The sequence below is a fragment of the Mobula hypostoma genome, chromosome 3 (genome assembly GCF_963921235.1).
Source record: "Mobula hypostoma chromosome 3, sMobHyp1.1, whole genome shotgun sequence".
NCBI lineage: Eukaryota > Metazoa > Chordata > Chondrichthyes > Myliobatiformes > Myliobatidae > Mobula > Mobula hypostoma.
In genome coordinates this window covers 186,283,175-186,302,340 of record NC_086099.1, presented here as the reverse complement: position 1 = coordinate 186,302,340, position 19,166 = coordinate 186,283,175, and the positions used below count along the sequence as shown (strand labels likewise).

Genomic DNA, 19,166 nt, shown 5'->3' with positions numbered 1-19,166 from the left:
ATGAGAATGATTTGTGGTAGTGTGATGTACTATTGATTTTTTTTTATAACTGTTGGATATAATGGAGAATAAACTAGCCATTATATTGCATGTTTCTGTTACGTTCAGTTCCAAAGAGCAATTATATCCAAAAAAAATTGACGGGAAGAATCAAATTTATTGATGGTAATGCATCTGGAGGAAGATTTTACAGCCCAGTAAAATGTTTCACTATATTGGGGACAGTGGAAGGAATCTGCATTAATATTTGGAATCTATGTTCCTGTGAAAGTCATTCCTGAATAATGGTTTAAGAATCTAAATTAAGAGAGCATAGTAGAAAATTATAATCTCACTCAGAAAAAAATTGCAAATATTAAAGCATTTTGCTTGAGAAATACATAAATTAATGTTCAAATTGTGTTTGAAAATGTATTTGAGTAAACAAAGGCATGGTTGCCTTGTTTGTAAGGAGTTAAATATTCTTATTGAAATTGTGTGATCTTTACATTGTAGTCCCTAAATGTTATCAATACATATCTTGCTGTTTTGTCATTAGTGGAACATTACAGCAACCATATTAATCAGAAAGAGCCTAAAGAAACAAAGGCATCAGGGTTTTGACCCAAAACATTGACAATTCCTTTCCCCTGCAGATGCCATTCAACCCACTGACTTCCTCTGGAAGATTTCATTTTGCTGCAGATTCTATCGTATACAGTCATTGTGTTTCCAAAACCTAAAGGAAATTGTGCTAAATGTTAAGGAAAAATTATGCCTACTCTGATGTTCTTTCTTGTTTTTGCTTTGAAACATGCTCTTTCATTCTATTGATTGAAACACAGGCTATTGTCCTTAAAAGTCAAGATGATTAATAGAACTGGCTTTATACAAAATATAAATCCACTGTTCTTTCTCAATGTGTTGATCCTGTGTGTTGTTGGTCATTTGGATTTTAGGTGGTTCGGTGATTGTATTAGTTTGACCAGATTATTCCATGGTCTCATATAAATATGGAAGTTTTATTTGGTATTCGAATAGTTGAAGTTAAAATATGGTCTGTTTTTCAGCATACTAAATTAGGAAGGCTATTGAGGTGAGCAAGATTAAGCAGTTTTTTTACATAAGCAAGATATCAGAGAAAGGAAGATCTCAATGTGGAGAGATTGTAGAAACTTGTTTTAAATTAAGGCAGAGCTGGTTAAGGGGAAACTTGGTGGAAGTATTTAAAATAGATGCTTATTAAATTTAAAAAATCTTTCACTTTGCTCTTGGAAAAGTTTATACTGATGATTTCAACAGCAGTAACACTAGGGAAGACTGATACATGATGGTTTTTATAAGATGAAGAGATATTTGTAAAATACATCTACAGGCTTAAAATGGGCAACTGAATGGAACTCAGCATAAAATGTTTTCAGAGAACTTGCACAAAATAAAATTCTGTCTTTTACTACATGATACAGCAAAATAATTTGTTGGGAATTGCATATAATCTGTTGGATGTAAATAAACTGAAAAATGTATGCTTTTTACTTCTGTTTTTACTTTCCTCCACTGCCCATCCTCAGCGAAATTTAACTGAATGCAATTTCTATTCCAATTTGATTTTGTCAATTGTAGCATCTTTGCTATGCCGTAGTACAGGTGTCCCCGCTTTTCGAACGTTCGCTTTACGAAACCTCACTGTTACGAAAGACCTACATTAGTTACCTGTTTTCGCTAACAGAAGGTGTTTTCACTGTTACGAAAAAAAGCAGCGCGCGCCCCGAGCAGCCGCTCTCCCCCGGATTCAGAACTGCATTCTTGCCGGCATTGCTTAAACACATGCCTGTGAGCAGCCGTTAGCAAGATGAGTTCTAAGGTATCGGAAAAGCCTGAAAGAGCTCGTCAGGGTGTTACACTTAGTGTAAAACTAGACATAATTAAGTGTTTCGATCGTGGTGAACGAGGTAAGGACAAAGTGAGTTTGACTTGTGGAAGTTGACGAAGATGTTGTTGAGGAGGTTTTGGCATCTCATGACCAAGAACTGATAGATGAAGAGCTGATGCAATTGGAATAGGAAAGGATAACAATCAAAACCAAATGCAGTAGCGAATGGACCGAAAGTGAAGTCGTCCAGGAACTGAACGTGAAGCAACTGCGTGAGATTTTTGCTGCAATGATAAAGTACGACTTTAATTTTGAAAGTGTACGTCAGTTTAGGGCATATTTGCAAGATGGTTTGAGTGCTTGCAAAGAGCTGTATGATAGGAAAATGCTCAAGGCTAGCAGTCAAGCAAGCCTTCAACTTCGATCTTGGACATCAAGGCAGGCAGACATAGAAGAAGATGACCTGCCTGCCCTGATCAACGATGAGATGACACCCCTGTGTCCCACCACCCCAGTGGTCCCAACCTCCAGGCCACGGACAGATACCGATTCGCGGAGAATGCAGCAGTAGCCGGGAGGCACCCAGCACGTCTTTAAGAAAAACGCCGAAATAAACAAGCTAATTAATTAGGTGCTGCCCGGCACGTATATGTTGGCCCAGGTCGGAGGCGACGCAATCTAATTAATTAGCTTGTTTGTTTCGGCTTTTTTCTTAAAGATGGGCTGGGTGCGTTCCGGCTACCGCTGTACCCCTGCATGCTTCGCGTATCGGTATCGGTTCGCTGCGTGGAGGGTGGGGGCCACTGCACCACCCCTACCTCCAACGACTCAGCTTAACACACCATCATCAGTGTGCTCTGCGCTGTCTTCCTGATTCCCATAAGTGATACTACACTGTACATACATTATTTCTACTTTATATAGGCTGTGTATTTTTATGTGTTATTAGGTATGATTTGGCAGCTTCATGGCTTAAAGGTTACTGGAGAGAGTGTTTTTGTTGAGAGCGCTTGCGTGAGATTTTCTGCTGAGAGTGCTTGTGCCTTTTTTCTGTAAAGAGCGCTTGCGTGAGATTTTCGCTACGGAGAACAGTGCAGGCAATGGTTGTAGAGAAGTATTTCTACTTTATATAGGCTGTGTATTTATCATATCATTCCTGCTTTTACTATATGTTACTGTTATTTTAGGTTTTATGTGTTATTTGGCATGATTCGGTAGGTTATTTTTGGGTCTGTGAACGCTCACAAATTTTTCCCATATAAACAAATGGCAATTGCTTCTTCACTCTACGACATGCCAGCTTACGAACCGTTTCGTAGGAACGCTCTACCTTCGGATGGTGGGGGAAACCTGTATTTGATTAACTTTACCATAAAAATGGTAGTTCAAATGATCAAATAAGCCTCGTGTTCGGGTCTATTTGAACATTAGAGTGATAAGCAGGATTGCAAATTGATTGCCAAGTCAGAATTGAAAGGAACAATATATTTCCGTATTTGTTTTCTCTATTCTTACAATGCACAAAATAAAACATCTTCCTAACATACCGAGGCATCTCCCTTAGTGGATGGAAAAGATGTGCATCTATTCAAAGTGAAGCAAGGAAAGTATCTAGTGGCAGGACCAAAACTTATCTTCAAACCAAAATTATTTGAAGTACATATGGTCAGTTTCTAAATTTTTTTCAGGATGTTGCTCAGTTACAACAGTGATAAACTTGAAGAGTACTTGTGCTATGTCCTCCTATATATCAGTGAGACTCAATGTAGATTGGGGACCACTTCATTGAGCACCTCTGCTCCATTTGCAACAAAAGGCAGATACCTTGCAGACATCCATTTCATTTCTATTTTCCACTCCCATTCCCTATGGCCTCCTCTACTTCCACAATGAGACCATCCTCGGGTTGGAGGATCAACACCACATTTTCCTTCTGGCTAACCTTCAGTCTGATGGTATGAGCATGGATTTCTCTAACTTTGGTAATTTCTGCCACTGTCCCTTCTGTCTTTTCCATTCCCCATTCTGGCTCCTTACCTACCCATCACTTTTCCATGGTGCCCATCTTCCTTCCCTTTCTCCCATGGTCCACTGTCCTCTCCTATTAGATTCTTTTTTTCAGCCCTTTACCTCTTCCACCTATCACTTTGCAGCTTCTCATTTCATATGCTTCTCCCCCGCCCACCTACCTTTCCCTTCACATGCTTTCACTTATCACCTGCCAGCTTGTACTCTTCCTCCTTTCCCCTCCTCCTTGTTCTGGCTTCTTCCTCCTTTCTCTCTCGTCCAGGTGAAGGATCTTGCCCCAAACTATTGAATGTTTTTTCCTCCCATAGATCCTGTCTCACCTACTGAGTTCCTCCATCACTTTGTGTGTATTCTTCAAAATTAGTAGATTTTCTTGTTTTTTTAATTCTTGTTTCTGAATTTCATCTTCTAGTGGTCAAAATTATATCATGTTTGATTGTTATAACTCATTGAGGAGCAGTAATCTTAACTATTTTTGATTGATACTAATAGTGAATATTGTAGCGGTGTGCTACACACAGCGCTAGAATAACGACACGTAGTCGGTGAGTTGTAGTTGCGAAAAAAGAGGTTAATTCAAACTTTGCGGTCTCCTTTAAAGCCTTCCTGTTGCCGCCCTCCCTGAGCGGGACTGCTGTGGGGAGTGCATAAGACCCTTCCCACGCGTGGGATTTTCCCCCTGCTGGTGAAGATGGCCTAGTGCCCTTTTTGGGGCCGGCCCCTGTGCCGGCACGCGCCGTTTTGTGAGCTGATTCGAGTGCACTGGAAAGTGGGTCACCACATAACCCCCCCCCCCCCCGAACCGGCGATACATTCCCCAATGTCCACAGTCTGGATCGGCCTCTGTTTGGGAGATCTGCCTCTGCGCCGCGGTGCCTGAGCCCGGACCGGCTGCGCCAAGTCCACATGGGCCGGTTTGAGTCGGTCCACTGTGAAAACCTTCTCTCTCCCCCCAATATCTAGCATGAACGTGGACCCATTGTTCCTGGTTACCTTAAACGGCCCCTTGTAGGGCCGCTGTAGTGGTGCCTGGTGTTCACCCCGTCGTACAAAAAGAAACTTACAGTTTTGCAGGTCTTTGGGTATGCAGGTCGGGCTCTGTCCGTGCTGTGAAGTGGGTATGGGGGCCAGGTTACCGAGCCTCTCACGTAGTCTGTCCAGGACTACTGCGGGTTCCTCCTCTTGCCCCCTTGGGGCCAGTATGAACTCTCCCGGGACTACCAGGGGTGCGCCGTACACCAACTCAGCCGATGAGGTGTGCAGATCCTCCTTGGGTGCCGTGCGGATTCCGAGCAGGACCCAGGGAAGTTCATCCACCCAGTTAGGCCCTTCCAGGCAGGCCATGAGGGCCGACGTCAGGTGACGGTGGAAATGCTCCACTAGTCCGATTGACTGTGGGTGGTAGGCAGTTGTGTGGCGTAGCTATGTTCCTAAAAGGCTGGCCATAGCTGACCACAGGCTGAAGGTGAACTGGGCGCCCCTGTCGAAGGTAATGTGGGCTGGTACCCCGAAGCGTGCTACCCAGGTTGCGATCAGTGCTCGGGCGCAGGATTTGGAGGTGGTATCGGTGAGCGGGACTGCCTCTGGCCATCTGGTGAACCGGTCTACGATAGTTAGGAGGTACCGCGCTCCTCTTGACACTGGCAGGTGCCCCACGATATCCACATGAATGTGGTCAAACCTCCGGCGGGTGGGTTCGAACTGCTGCTTTGGAGCCTTGGTGTGCCACTGCGCCTTGGCTGTTTGGCACTGCATGCACGTTTTGGCCCATTCACTGACCTGTTTACGAAGTCCATGCCAAACGAACCTGTTGGAGACCAGCCGGACGGTTGTCCTGATGGAGGGGTGCGCTAAGTTGTGAATGGAGTTAAAAACTCGCTGCCGCCAGGACGATGGGGCGGGGTTGGCCGGTAGCTACGTCACACAGTAGGGTCCTCTCACCTGGGCCTATGGGGAGGTCTTGGAGCTGCAAACTGGAAACCACAGTTCTGTAACTAGGGATTTCATCGTCTGCCTGCTGTGCCTCTGCCAGTGCTGCATAGTTCACCCCCTGGGACAGGGCCTGTACGGTAGGTCTGGATAGTGCGTCCGCCACGACGTTGTCCTTTCCCGAGACATTCCGGATGTCTGTCATGTATTCGGAGATGTAGGACAGATGTCGCTGCTGGTGGGACGACCAGGGATCGGACACCTTAGTGAACGCAAGGGTAAGCGGTTTGTGGCCCGTGAATGCGGTGAAGGGCCTACCTTCTAAGAAGTACCTGAAATGCTGGATTGCCAGGTATAGTGCCAATAGCTCCCGGTCGAAAGCACTGTATTTGAGTTCCGGTGGTCGTAGGTGTTTGCTGAAGAACGCCAGGGGTTGCCAGTGACCCTCGATGAGTTGTTCCAGCACTCCACCGACTGCTGTGTTGGATGCGTCCACCATGAGGGCAGCAGGGGTGCACTAGCATCGCGGCATTTGCCGAGGCTTCTTTGGTTTTAACGAAAGCGGCTGCGGCCTCTTCGTCCCAGGTAATGTCCTTGCCCTTACCCGACATCAGGGTGAACAGGGGGCACATGATTCGGGCTGCTGAGGGGAGGAAATGATGGTAGAAATTCACCATACCCACGAATTCTTGCAGGCCTTTGATTGTGTTGGGTCGGGGGAAGTGGTGGACTGTGTCTACCTTGGCGGGCAGAGGGATTGCCCCGTCTTTAGTAATCCTGTGGCCCAGGAAGTTGATGGTGTCGAGTCCAAACTAGCATTTGGCCAGGTTGATTGTAAGGCCGAATTCGCTCAGTCGGGCATAGAGTTGACGGAGGTGGGACAGATGCTCCTGACGACTACTGCTGGCTATGAGGATGTCGTCCAAATAGATGAATGCAAAGTCCAGGTCGCATCCCACTGCGTCCATTAGCCGCTGGAACGTCTGTGCGGCATTCTTTAAAAGGCTTTAAATTTGAAAAGGCTGAACGGGGTGATGAGTGCTGTTTTGGGGATGTCATCTGGATGTACCGGGATTTGATGGTATCCCCGGACGAGGTTTACCTTGGAAAAGATCCTTGCACCGTGTAAGTTTGCTGCAATGTGCGGCACAGGGTAGCGTTCTGGCGTTGTAGCCTCATTCAGCCTGCGATAGTCGCCGCATGGTCTCCAGCCCTCCCGTTGCCTTGGGCACCATGTGCAGGGGGGAAGCCCATGGGCTGTCGGACCGTCGTATGATCCCCAATTCCTTCATCTTCTTGAACTCCTCCTTCGCCAGTCGGAGCTTGTCCGGCGGAAGCCTTCGAGCACAGGCGTGGAGGGGTGGTCCCTGGGTCGGGATGTGGTGCTGTACTCCGTGCCTGGGCATGGCTGCCATGAACTGCGGTGTCAGAACTGATGGGAAATCCGCCAGGACCCTGGTGAATTCGTCGTCGGACAGCGTGATGGAGTCCAGGTGTGGGGCTGACAACTTGGCTTTACCCAGGGAGAACATTTGAAAAGTCTTGGCGTGGACTAGTCGCTTCCCTTGCACGTCGACCAGCAGGTTGTGAGCTTGCAGAAAATCCGCCCCCAGGAGTGGTTGGGCCACGGTGGCCAGTGTGAAGTCCCACGTGAACCGGCTGGAGCTGAACTGTAGCCGCACCATGCGGCTGGCGTAGGTCCGTATTGTGCTGCCATTTGCAGCCCTCAGGGTGGGTCCCGGTTCTCTGTTATGGGTGTCGTACCTCGTTGGAGGTAAAATGCTGATCTCTGCTCTGGTGTCGACCAAAAAGTGGCGTCCCGACTGCTTGTCCCGGACATATAGGAGGTTGTCCTGATGGCCAGCCTCTGTAGCCATCAGCGGCAGCTGACCCTGGCGTTTCCCGGGAAATTTGCAGGGCAGTCTACAGCGGCGGGCCTCTGTGCCCCACCGCTGGTTGTAGAAGCACCATTGTTCGTTGGGCTCCTCACTCCCGTCGCTGGGTTTTGTAGGCTCTGCTGCTGGGCCTGGTCTGGTCTGCCGTTGGGCATGCGGCTTGGTGATATGTGCGATGGACACCCCTCTTTCCTTCTTGGCATTCCACAGCACATCTGTCTGGGCCGCAACCTTCCGGAGGTTGCCGAAATCTGCGTCGGCCAGCAGCAAGCATATGTCCTCGGGCAGTTGCTTTAGGAACGCCTGCTCAAACATGAGGAAGGGTTTGTGTCCTTCAGCCAGGGCCAGCATTTCGTTCATTAATGCTGACGGCGGCCCGTCTCCCAGACTATCCAGGTGCAGTAAGCGGGCAGCTCACTCGCGCCGTGAGAGGCCAAAAGTCCTTATGAGCAGGGCTTTGAATGCTGTGTATTTGTCTTCCTCCGGGGGCGACTGTATAAACTCCTCAACTTGTGCAGCTGTCTCCTGGTCGAGGGAGCTCACCACGTAGTAGTAACGAGTGGAATCCAAGGTTATCTGCTGAATGTGGAATTGGGCTTCTGCTTGTTCGAACCATAGGCGAGGTCACAGCGTCCAGAAGCTTGGCAGTTTTAACGAAACTGCATGAACAGATGCGGCATCAGTCATCTCTGGTCCAAATATCGTTTGGGCCGTCGGGGTCACCAAATGTAGCGGTGTGCTACACACAGCGTTAGAATAACGACACGTAGTCAGTGAGTTGTAGTTGCGAAAAAAGAGGTTTACTGAAACTTCGCGGCCTCCTTCAAAGCCTTCCCGTTCCCGCCCTCCCTGAGCGGGACTGCTGTGGGGAGTGCATATTCGCAGACCCTTCCCGCGCACGGGTTTTTCCCCCTACTGGTGAAGATAGCCTGGCGCCCTTTTTGGGGCCGGCCTCTCTGCCGGCGTGCGCCGTTTTGTGAGCCAGTTGGAGTGTGCTGGAAAGTGGGTTGCCACAATATTTTTTTTTAAAGTCCCCTTCACGTAGGTTGTTTCGTCTTCTCACAGGTACAAGAAACTTTCACAAAAGAAAGAAAAAGAAATCACCTTATCACAAAGGTTATTTCCTTTGTTCAAGTGTATGCAAGTACTGCATGGAATAGAAAATTAACTGCCCTTTTGAGATTATTCATCTTCCATGTTTAGGCAGAATTATAGTAATAATTTGAATATGGCTTGATCTGGTTAGATTAAGAACTTCCTTGATATGTTTTTATTCTGTACTTGTTTTCGTGGATATTTGCTAAGAAAAAGCATTTCAGGATGTATATTGTATACATTGACATCAAGTTCGACCTTTGAATCTATGAAGTAGATGTATTTATAATTTTTCTTTGGTTTGTAAGCTGATCTTGTAGTCAGGATAATAATGGTCTTAAAATTGCACTGCCTCAAGCATAACAATTGTCTTATCTGTACATGTTTTTGCTCCAGGGTTATTAAATTATTCTGTCTGTCTTTTGTTTGAAAAGATTACCTTTGAAATGATTTGCGTGTATGTGGGTAATTTGTTATGTAAATTACACATGCATATCTTCTACAATAACTCAGCTGATTCAAATATTACAGTTTCTGGATCATTCAAACTTGCATCTTGGAATTGACCACTGCAGTAGTTTAGTGAACATTCTACTTAAAGATTTATGTTTTTTATCTCGTATTCTGGCTTTATTAATAAAGAATATAGGCACTGGTGAAGTAATCTGTTGAATTTGGAATTTTGTAGTTTGTCCTTCAAAACGTGAGCAATAATTGACTTCTGATTGAACTGCAGTGAATACACATTTCAATTGCTGTTTTAATTTTAATTTAGGAATGAATTGATTTTAAAATTTTCCCCTCTGGTGACTGCTTGAGTTTGGGTATAACCTAAACAAATAATATAGCAATTCAGTGATAAAGTAAATTATCCAGCTTGCAAGAAGTTTCTAATATATTTTGGAGTGGTTTCATTTATTTTACCAAATGAAAAGACATTGTTCAAGCTGAAAGTAATGAAGCTATAGTTACTACCCAACTTTTATCACAAGCAACACCCCACATTATGACTGATCAGGTTATAGAAACTCACCTATGCAGAATTCACAAATAACTTCAATTAAATATGAAATATGGAATAAAATTTGTTTGCATGGAATTTATTTGGAGGAAGGAAGAAAAGTAAACAAAATTTACCTTTTCTCAGCACACACTTTTCAACCGTGCACAGATGATGTAGCTTTGCATTGTGGAAAATTGTGAAGCAGTTTTTAAGAATGTAATCTTTGACAACCCCCCCCCCCCCCATTCTCCATTCCCACTACCACCACTACTGGAATGGGGGGTGGGGGAGAGGAGGTGGTTACCTGTATATTGCATCATTTCTATTCATTTTCTTCTTGCCCAATGTATATAAATATACCTTTGTTGATACAAATTCTTATTTGTTGTTTTTCTGTCCAATTGGGTCATTCATTCCAAAATTGTTTTTTACTGATATAATTTTCCAAAGGTCATTTTATTGATGAAATAGATGTCAGTATTTACACTGCAAAGCTTACCATTAATTTCTTGATAGTTCGCAATAGATTTAGTCGCTGGAAATTTGGGGGCTGGCTTTCAAATGTCTGTCTCCTGGGCTTTATTAAAACATAGCCAATATAGACCCCATTTATGTTTTCCAAAATGTGTCCATACTATTTTTTTAGGAAGTATAGAATTGGAATCCTTGTAGTTAGGTTAACTACTGAATAAAAAATGGAATAAATTGAAAGTAAAGATTTTCATTTGGAATTTTGTCAGGTCTTTGAAAATTAAAAGAAAGAAGCACATAGGGGAATTCTGCGATGTTAACTAAATTGAGGCTGATTTAGAAATGATTCTCATCACATTCCATCCAGTTGTAATAGAAATGCCCCACTGCCCTGGTCAATAGAATGCTTTCTTTTCATTTATTTACTTGGTATTGATCTGTGCTTCAAGATCCAGTCACCCTCTCTAACATCTTTTTTGTTAAGTTTGGATTCCCCACGAGAGAAATATCCTTCACAACCTACCTTATCACTGTCCTTCTAGCAATATATGTTTCAATGAGATCACCTCTCCTATTTCTACAACTCATACACACATTTGCCCAAGCTGTTTGATCTTTCTTTATGCCAGTCCTTTCATCCCAGGCATCAGTCTGGTAAGCCTCTTCTCCAGTACTTCCAAAACAACAACTATTACTACGTCGACTCAGGCCTCGGGGGCCGGCGTCGGGCACGATGATGGACTCTCCAATTCTCCCTCTCCCTCAACAGTGTGTTCAGTTCATCTACATTAGCCAGGCCGCTGTCTCCTAGGAGCGTGTTGACAATAGTCTTGGGAGGGCGCCCAGGGTTCATCCTCCCATGCTTGGGCTCCCATATAATGACTAGGCTGGCAGGTAGCTCGGGGTGGCGTAAACAGTGCCGCACTGGTTGCAGTCTTCTCGCCTCAGTTTTAGTGGTGAGCATCGGTAGGTCGTCATAGAGCTCAACGTTCGTCATGTGCTGTTGCCAACTCATGTCAAGAGCCATCCGGAGCATTCGTGTATAGCAACCATCTAGAGACTTTCGCATCGTCTTTGTGAGTGTCCACGTCTTGCATCCGTACGTGAGAATTGACTCTATGATTGCTATGAAGATCCTCTTTTTAAGCCTTCTGGTCAGGTTCGACTTCCAGATTTCTTTCATGTCATTCATAGCCCTCCACGCCAACGCCTTCCGTATTTCCTTAAATATGGACACCAAAACTGCACAGCACTTCTGTTGAGGTTGACCAGCACTATGAAAGTTGCACCCAAATTTCTTTACTTTCATCTTTCATACATTGCAGGATAACTTTTCCATAGTTTTCATAATTACTTGCTTTAACTGCATGCTTCATGGATCAGTTTTCGTACTTTGGGAATCACATTTCAGTCAAGGCAAACATTACTGACTAAAATCAAAACTGTATTCAGCCTTTGAAGAAATGTGTCATAAAATCAAGATTGGAAGCCCAGAACTAAGCCCTCTCTTCATATATGTGTCGGAGATCTGGGCTACCTAAGCAAGTACCTTAGCGCGGGAGAGATGCAAAATCCTTTAAATTTGCTGGTAGAATATATGAATCAACATCAGTGACATATCACTGGCCAACATGCCCAGCAATAAGGCTCTAATTACAATTAGAATTCTTGGCTGGTGATAGCTCAAAATGGAGAAGGAGCATCTAGGATGACACTGAGTGCCTGATGTCCCTTTGGCAGCATGTGAAGGCCAAGGAAAAGAACTAAACCAGGTCAGCTACTTCTGCCATTCCTCTGGCAGAAAGTGCAAGTTGTTAATGGATCTCATCAACTGTGAGAGAATGGCTAATCAATATTGTAGAAACACTTGCTTCCAGATTATTTAGCAATTTCTTGACAGACACTCATTTATAATCATGTTTGGATTGTCCAATTATTGCAGCGACCCGCTTAATATAGGTTGAATTCAAAGAAAGGTCCAATTTTAAATTTAAAATTTCTTTCATTTAGAGACATTTTACATGGTTTTAATTTCAGTAAATACTGAAGGAAAGAAACATTTGATATGACTGACAGATAGTGGTGACCACAATTGCTGCATGTATGCACTGATGTTGAGGTGTGCATGCTAAAACTGTTTTTGTTAACTGTGTATTTAACAAAAAAGACAAAATATTTGTTGGAAAGTGATTTGAATATCTTCTATTTAGAACATTGTTCAACGATAACATTTTGAAAAGCTATAAATTTGAAGACTGAATAGTTTGAGAATGCTTATAAGAAAGAAACCAGTTGGCTATGAGAGATGGTAGCTAGAGTAATGTTCTGATGACACCAATAAATTGTGAATAATATTTTTTGGATGATGATCAGAGAAAGGTCAGCATTGCAATTTCATTGCTGAAGAGGAAGTTCAGAGTTGAACATAGAATTAATATGGACAATTTTGTACAAGCCTTCAGACAGGCTTTGGTGTAGGTTTTAGTGTTTTATGGGTCTACTATATTATACTAGGTATAGCCAGTCGTAACTGCACACTTATTATTTATTGGATATTCTATTTACCCCGAGGATATTAAGAAACATCCATGTAGTGTGGAACTAGAGTCACCTATTGGCAAGATTGGGTAAGAGCATTTAATTTCTTCCCATAAAATGTTTTATTAGTCCATGGCCTTGTGTTGGTGCTAAACCAGAATTAGCCAGATACTTTAGAATTCAATTTCTTGTTTTCTTGTTTGTACTCAAAGTGTATTGTCATAACTGAGGAGTAAAGCCTTTATATCTGTCAGCTACAATAAATAGAATAGTGAAAGCTTGTGACTGACATGTCATTTGACAGGTGCCAGATATTCAAATATGCTGATCAATCAAGAGGTAATGTAATCCCTCCCTCATCTCATCAATGTGTGATATAGGCTCAATTGCTCTCACTCCATTACCACATTCTGACTTGCTGGGCAAATCTTGCTATTGTGCACAAACAAGAAAATTCGAGCAACAGACACAAAATGCTGGAGGAACTTGGCAGGCCAAGCAACATCAATTCCAGGGCCGAATGGACCATCAACACTGCCTTCAACCACATCTCTTCCATCTCATGCACGACTGCTCTTACCCATCGTTCCGCCACCCTACCAGCGATAGGGTTCTTCTTGTCCTCACCTACCACCCCACCAGCCCCTGCATCCAGCACATAATTCTCCGAATCTTCCGCCACCTTCAACTGGATCCCACCACCAAACACAGCTTTCCCTCCTCCTCTACTTCCTGCTTTCTGCAGGGATCCATCCCTATGCGACCCCCTTGTCCATTCGTCCTTACCCAGGACCTCCCTCCTGGCACTTGTCTTTGCAAGCAGAACAAGTGCTACACCTGTCCCTACACCTCCATCCTCACTACTATTCAGCGCCCCAAACAGTCCTTCCAGATGATGAGGCAACACTTCACCTGTGAGTCTTTTGGGATCATATACTGTGTTTGGTGCTCTCGGTGTGGCCCCCTGTATATTGGTAAGACCCGATGTAGATTAGGAGACTGCTTCGCCAAGCATCTACACTCCGTCTGCCAGAATAAGTGCAATCTCCCAGTGGCCATCCATTTTAATTTCACTTCCCATTTCCATTTTGATATGTCCATCCATGGCCTCCACTGCCAGGATAAGGCCACATAGGTTGGAGGAACAACACCTTGTATTCCGTTAAGGTAGCCTCCAACCTGATGGCATGAACATTGATTTCACAAACTTCCAGTAATGCCTCCACCCCCCACCCCCAGCTTCACCATTTCCCAACCTCTTGTCCCTTTCTCATGTTGTCTTCTTGCCCGCACACCGCCTCTGTCTGGTGCTCCTTCCCCCCACCTCTCTTTCTTCTTTCTTCCATGGCCTCTGTCTCTTTCACCAATCAACTTCCTAGCTCTTTGCTTCATCCCTTCCCCTCCAAGTTTTACCGATCGCATGGCATTTCTCTCTCCCCTGCCCCCACCTATCAAATCTACTTCTCAGCTTTATTTCTCCAGTCCTGCCAAAGGCTTTCAGCCCAAAACATTGACTGTGCTTTTTTTCCATAGATGCTGCCTGGCCTGCTGAGTTCCTCCCGCATTTTGTGTGCGTTGCTTACTGCCATGCATTTCACTACTTTTTATTGTTACTTTGTATTCTCACTCCTTTGGATGATTATCTGTGTCATATCCCCATGGTGACCGTAGCCCCATCTTCTCTAGAACTTAAAGCTACAGAGTTTTATCCCTTTCCATATGTGCTACCTGATCCGCTGAGTGTTGAGAGCATTCTCGATTTTTATTTTGCATTGAAATCATACACTTTGTGCTCATTGTAGATCTTCTCAGTCATGGTAATTCTGAGGGATGTATTTGCCAAAGGGTTTCCATTTGAATTGAAGTATTTGCATTTTGTGCTTTTATTGTATTCTACATAACCTACTTGCCTCGGTTTCCTGTGAAGGTTCAGATGTTGAATTAAGTGTGGTCCAGTTTTTTTTAAACAATTGAGCTAACTAACCTGGTATTGAGCATTGTTCTACTTTTAATGTCCAGAAGGCCCTTAGATCTGTTGAGATTGTGGTTGAGGGAAGGAAGGAAATGTTAGCTGGCAAAAGTGAAGAAGGAAGAGTCAGTAATGAATAGAAATGAAAGTATGTAAAAGGAAATAATCAAATAAGACAACTGTAAATTGAAATGATGATGCAGCTGTAAGGAATTATGGACTACACTAATGCCTGATGGCCAGTGTATAAATCAAATGGTCTGGATATTGCTCATTTTAAATGAGTTATACAAAACCTTGGCACATGCGCTATAGAATGTGGAAGTCCAAAACTTGCTGATAGAGTCAGTGTAAATCTAGCAGTTTAAGCGGTTACTGAAGTCCAGTCGAGTTCTATTTCGCTGATATTCTCCATTATTTTAGTCAGCTTGGAGCTGACCCTCCAATGTGGAGTTCGCTGTGGTCAGGGCTGTGGTTACATGAGGAAGTTAGTTATGTTGCTTTAGTTCTTTTATTTTGTTATTCAACGAAATACTATTGGAGTTTAATTCCACCACTTTTCAAAACGTAACCTAAAGTTACATGTGTAAACAAGTTCTCTCAAAAAGAAAAAAACTTTGTGAAGCAAATAATTTTCCTGTAATTTATCCAGGAGCTATTGTGAAGGGGACTTCCACAGTGTGTTCGAGCAAGTCCAGTCTCACTCAACTTATGTTTTTTTGTACATGAAGCTTCAGTTAACAGAATAGGCTGTATGCATCTAAACCTGGCAAAAAAGAGCTTACCTGGGTGGTGATCCCAGGTAGTGAGCTCAAGCTAGTGAGATTCAGTCTAGAAAGATAGTTTTGAACAGAATTCAACTTACAGGAAGAAATTAGGAGATTTGGGTTGAGAGGGATAATAAATCAGCTCTGATTAACTGGCAGAGCACATTCAATAGGCCAAATGACCTAATTCTGCTCAAATGTCTTATAATAACAGGAAATAATTCTTGTATCTAACTATGCATGCCTAATGAAACAATTTTTATTGCCATATGTGAAGCATCAATTAAGGTAAAGGATAACATCTTCTGTATGGTGCTGTTCTGTTACTTTTATCATTCATTGCAAATCCTCAGTCAGTTTTAAAAAGCTAAGAAGCTATGTATAGTATTCCCCCAAAATATTCAGTTTGTATATAATCGCTGGATGGTCCACCATCTCTTTATTACTCACTTCTTGAAAATAGGCTGTGGATAGCATTTTTATTCCTATGGTTTCCTGGCTCTGACTCTTGAAAATTATTTGCTTATTGAGATACAGCACTGAATAGGCCCTTCAAGCCATGCTGCCCAGCAACCCCTGGCGTAACCCTAGCATAATCGTGGGACAATTTACAATGACCAATTAACCTGCCAACCGGTACGTCTTTGGATTGTGGGAGGAAATCAGAGCATTTGGAGGAAACCCACGCAGTCATGGGGAGAACTTACAACCTCCTTACAGACAGCGATAGGAATTGAATCCGGGTTGCTGGTATTGTAAAACGTTATGCTAACCACTATGCTGCCGTGCCACCACTTTTTTTTACCTGCATTTTATTTTTCACCAGCAAATAAATTTTCAAGCCTTTCACTTTATTCATCCTTCAGAGCTCCTCCTCATAACCCCTCCCCAGATGTGCTGCCAAAAAATATCAGTCAAATTGTTTAATGGAATCTTGACCTTAGAGGAAATTCTGTAGCCTTTCTTCTAATAGTAACTGCTTTAAATCTTATTTCTGGTCTTTGTTTTCAATAGCAATTTGTAACTGACAGTGAAATATTGCTGATTATTTCTGTGGTGGTTGAAACACTTGGACATTCAGTTCACTTATTTCAACCAGACTTGTTTTTGTAATTTTAAGTGTTCTGCAATGTATGTAAGTGATAAAAATTGTTATTTGGATCATATTTGTTTCGCGTATGCCCCTCTGCATAATTCCCACTGTTTTATTAAACTTTCCTGGCTCTTTGGGACAAATTGAGCTCTAGATTTGCTGTCACAGCTGTACTACAAAGTTCTAATAGCAGCCCTTTTTCTTTGAGTAGATGAACCAGAGAAGTACTCCATACTACACTATATTGAGGTGTCTTTGATAATAGTAATTTAAAAAGATTGGAGTATATTTACAAATTAAATGTATAATTAAAATATATTTAAATTCTGCTTAAATGCTGAGGGTTGCAAAGTAAACTTGGTGGGGCTGTTAGGAGGGAGGAGGTAGTACTGAGATTTCAAGAGGTATAACCAAGCTATATGAGTGGGCAAATCATGGTAGATGAAATATAATTTTTTTTAAAATGCGCATTGTCTGTTTTGAAATACAAAAAATAAGTTAAGTTATTCTTAAATGATGATAAGTTGTTGTTCAATGGACTCTCGGGGTGCTTGGATACTCGAGTTGCTGAAAACTAATACCCAAATGCAGTAGAAGAGCAAACAATTAAATAGTATGGTTTTAATAATATAATAGGATTGCAATGCAGAAGATAGGAATAAGTTGAGTTTTAGTCTCTTAACTTGAGAAAAGATGTATTTGCCATAGTGAAAGGGCACTGAGGATCTACTAGACCAATTCCAGAGATAGTGCTTGCAGTATGAGGAGTAATGTTTTAACAGGGCCTGTACTCTCCAACGTCTAAAATAATAAGAGATCATATTAAAATATACAGCATTCTTGAATGGTTTAAGAATAAAGGGAAGGTTATTTCCTGCCAAGATGAAAAGTAATTACCTCTTATAAAGGATAGTGAATCTTTGGAATTTGCTACCGCAGAAGGCTGCAAATTCCTGGCCATTGAGTTCACTCAAAGCAGATATTGATAGATTTCTGAATATTAAGGGATTTTAAAAGATATGGGCAGAGTGCCGGAAAACACAGTGGATTAGAACATTAGCCAAGATCTTGATGAATAGTTTGCAGGCTGTGTTCCTGGATGCTTTTTGAACTCAACTTCTATAACCTCCTATAAGTTGCCAACATCCTCTACTCATACAAAAATGAAATTGGAGTTAACCATCATAACAGAATTAAATATGAAGCATTTTACCATTTTGAATTAATTCACAAAATCTGCTTGCATTTTACAGCACAAACCAGAGGCAAACTGGAGCCAATGGACACCATCTTTGTGAAACAGGTTAAGGAAGGTGGACCAGCACATGGAGCTGGGTTATGTACAGGTACCAGTTTGGTTATTTGACTTGTATTATTTAGACTCCACTGTTACGTATTTTGCGTTGACTTTTTTAAAAATACATTATGTTAAGTGAATATTGAAGTCATGTTTACATTTACAGTACCGTGGTGCTAGTAAGTTTGTGAAACCTGTAATTTCTGCACTCTTTCATAATTCCTGCTAGCCAGTCCTAAAAGTAAATAAAGAAAACTCAATTAAATTAATAACACAAAAATTTATACTTGTTCATTTATTTATTGAGAAAATGATGCAGTATTACATGTATTGTTGGAGAAAGTATATGAACGATTGCTTTCAGTTACAGGTGTGACCCCTTGTACAGCAATAACTTCAACAAAATGTTTCCGATAACCTTTGATCAGTCCCGCACATTGGCTTGGAGGAATTTTAGGCCATTCCTCCTCACAAAACTGCTTCAACTCCGGGATGTTGGTGGGCTTTCATGCATGAACTATTTGCTTCAGGTTCTTCCACAACATTTCTATAAGAGTAAGGTCAGGAGTTTGACTTGACCATTCCAAAACACAAACCATTCTATTGTTGATTTACTTTTTCGGATCATTGTCTTGTGTTAGGGTTGAGGTGATGGACTGCTTACCCTGCCGTTCTCCTTTTAAAAAGTCTTGATACCATGTTGAATTCATTGTTGCCTTTTGTTGGGGATGACCTCCCGGGACAATGCCATGGCAACCGGGTTGCAGGCACTGAGCATGGGTCCGTGGTGCAGGATGGAAAGAGAGAGAAGAAGGGAGTGGTAGTGATGGAGGATTCGTTAGTGAGGGGTGATTCTGTAGACCCGAACAGGACACCCAGATGGTATGTTGCCTCCCAAGTGCCAGGGTCAGGGATATCTCAGATCACATCCACAACATTTTGGAGAGGGAGAGGGAGCAGCCAGATTTGTTTTGGTACATATTGGTACCAATGACATAGGAAGGAAAAGCAATGAGGTCCTGAAAAGAGAATTTAGAGACCTAGGTAGAAAGCTGAGAAGCAGGACCTCCTGGGTAGAAATTTCTGGATTGCAGCCTGTGCTATGCGCCAGTGAGGGTAGAAACAGGATGATTTGGCAGATAAATGCATGGCTGAGAAGCTGGTGCAGAGGGCAGGGCTTCAAATTCATAGATCATTGGGGGGGGGGGTATGATTGGTATGACCTGTTC

The 19,166-nt window shown here is 42.9% G+C and overlaps 1 protein-coding gene across 2 annotated transcripts in view; it reads left to right on the top strand.

Annotated features, from left to right (window-relative positions):
- The window catches only part of LOC134344447 (rho GTPase-activating protein 21-like), a 231,253-nt gene that overhangs the window by 115,815 nt on the left and 96,272 nt on the right, over positions 1-19,166 (top strand). For both annotated transcript variants that reach the window (XM_063044256.1, XM_063044257.1), the window contains exon 5: positions 17,894-17,986. In XM_063044256.1, the coding sequence (XP_062900326.1) occupies positions 17,894-17,986 (93 nt within the window). The remainder of the gene's footprint in view (positions 1-17,893; positions 17,987-19,166) is intronic.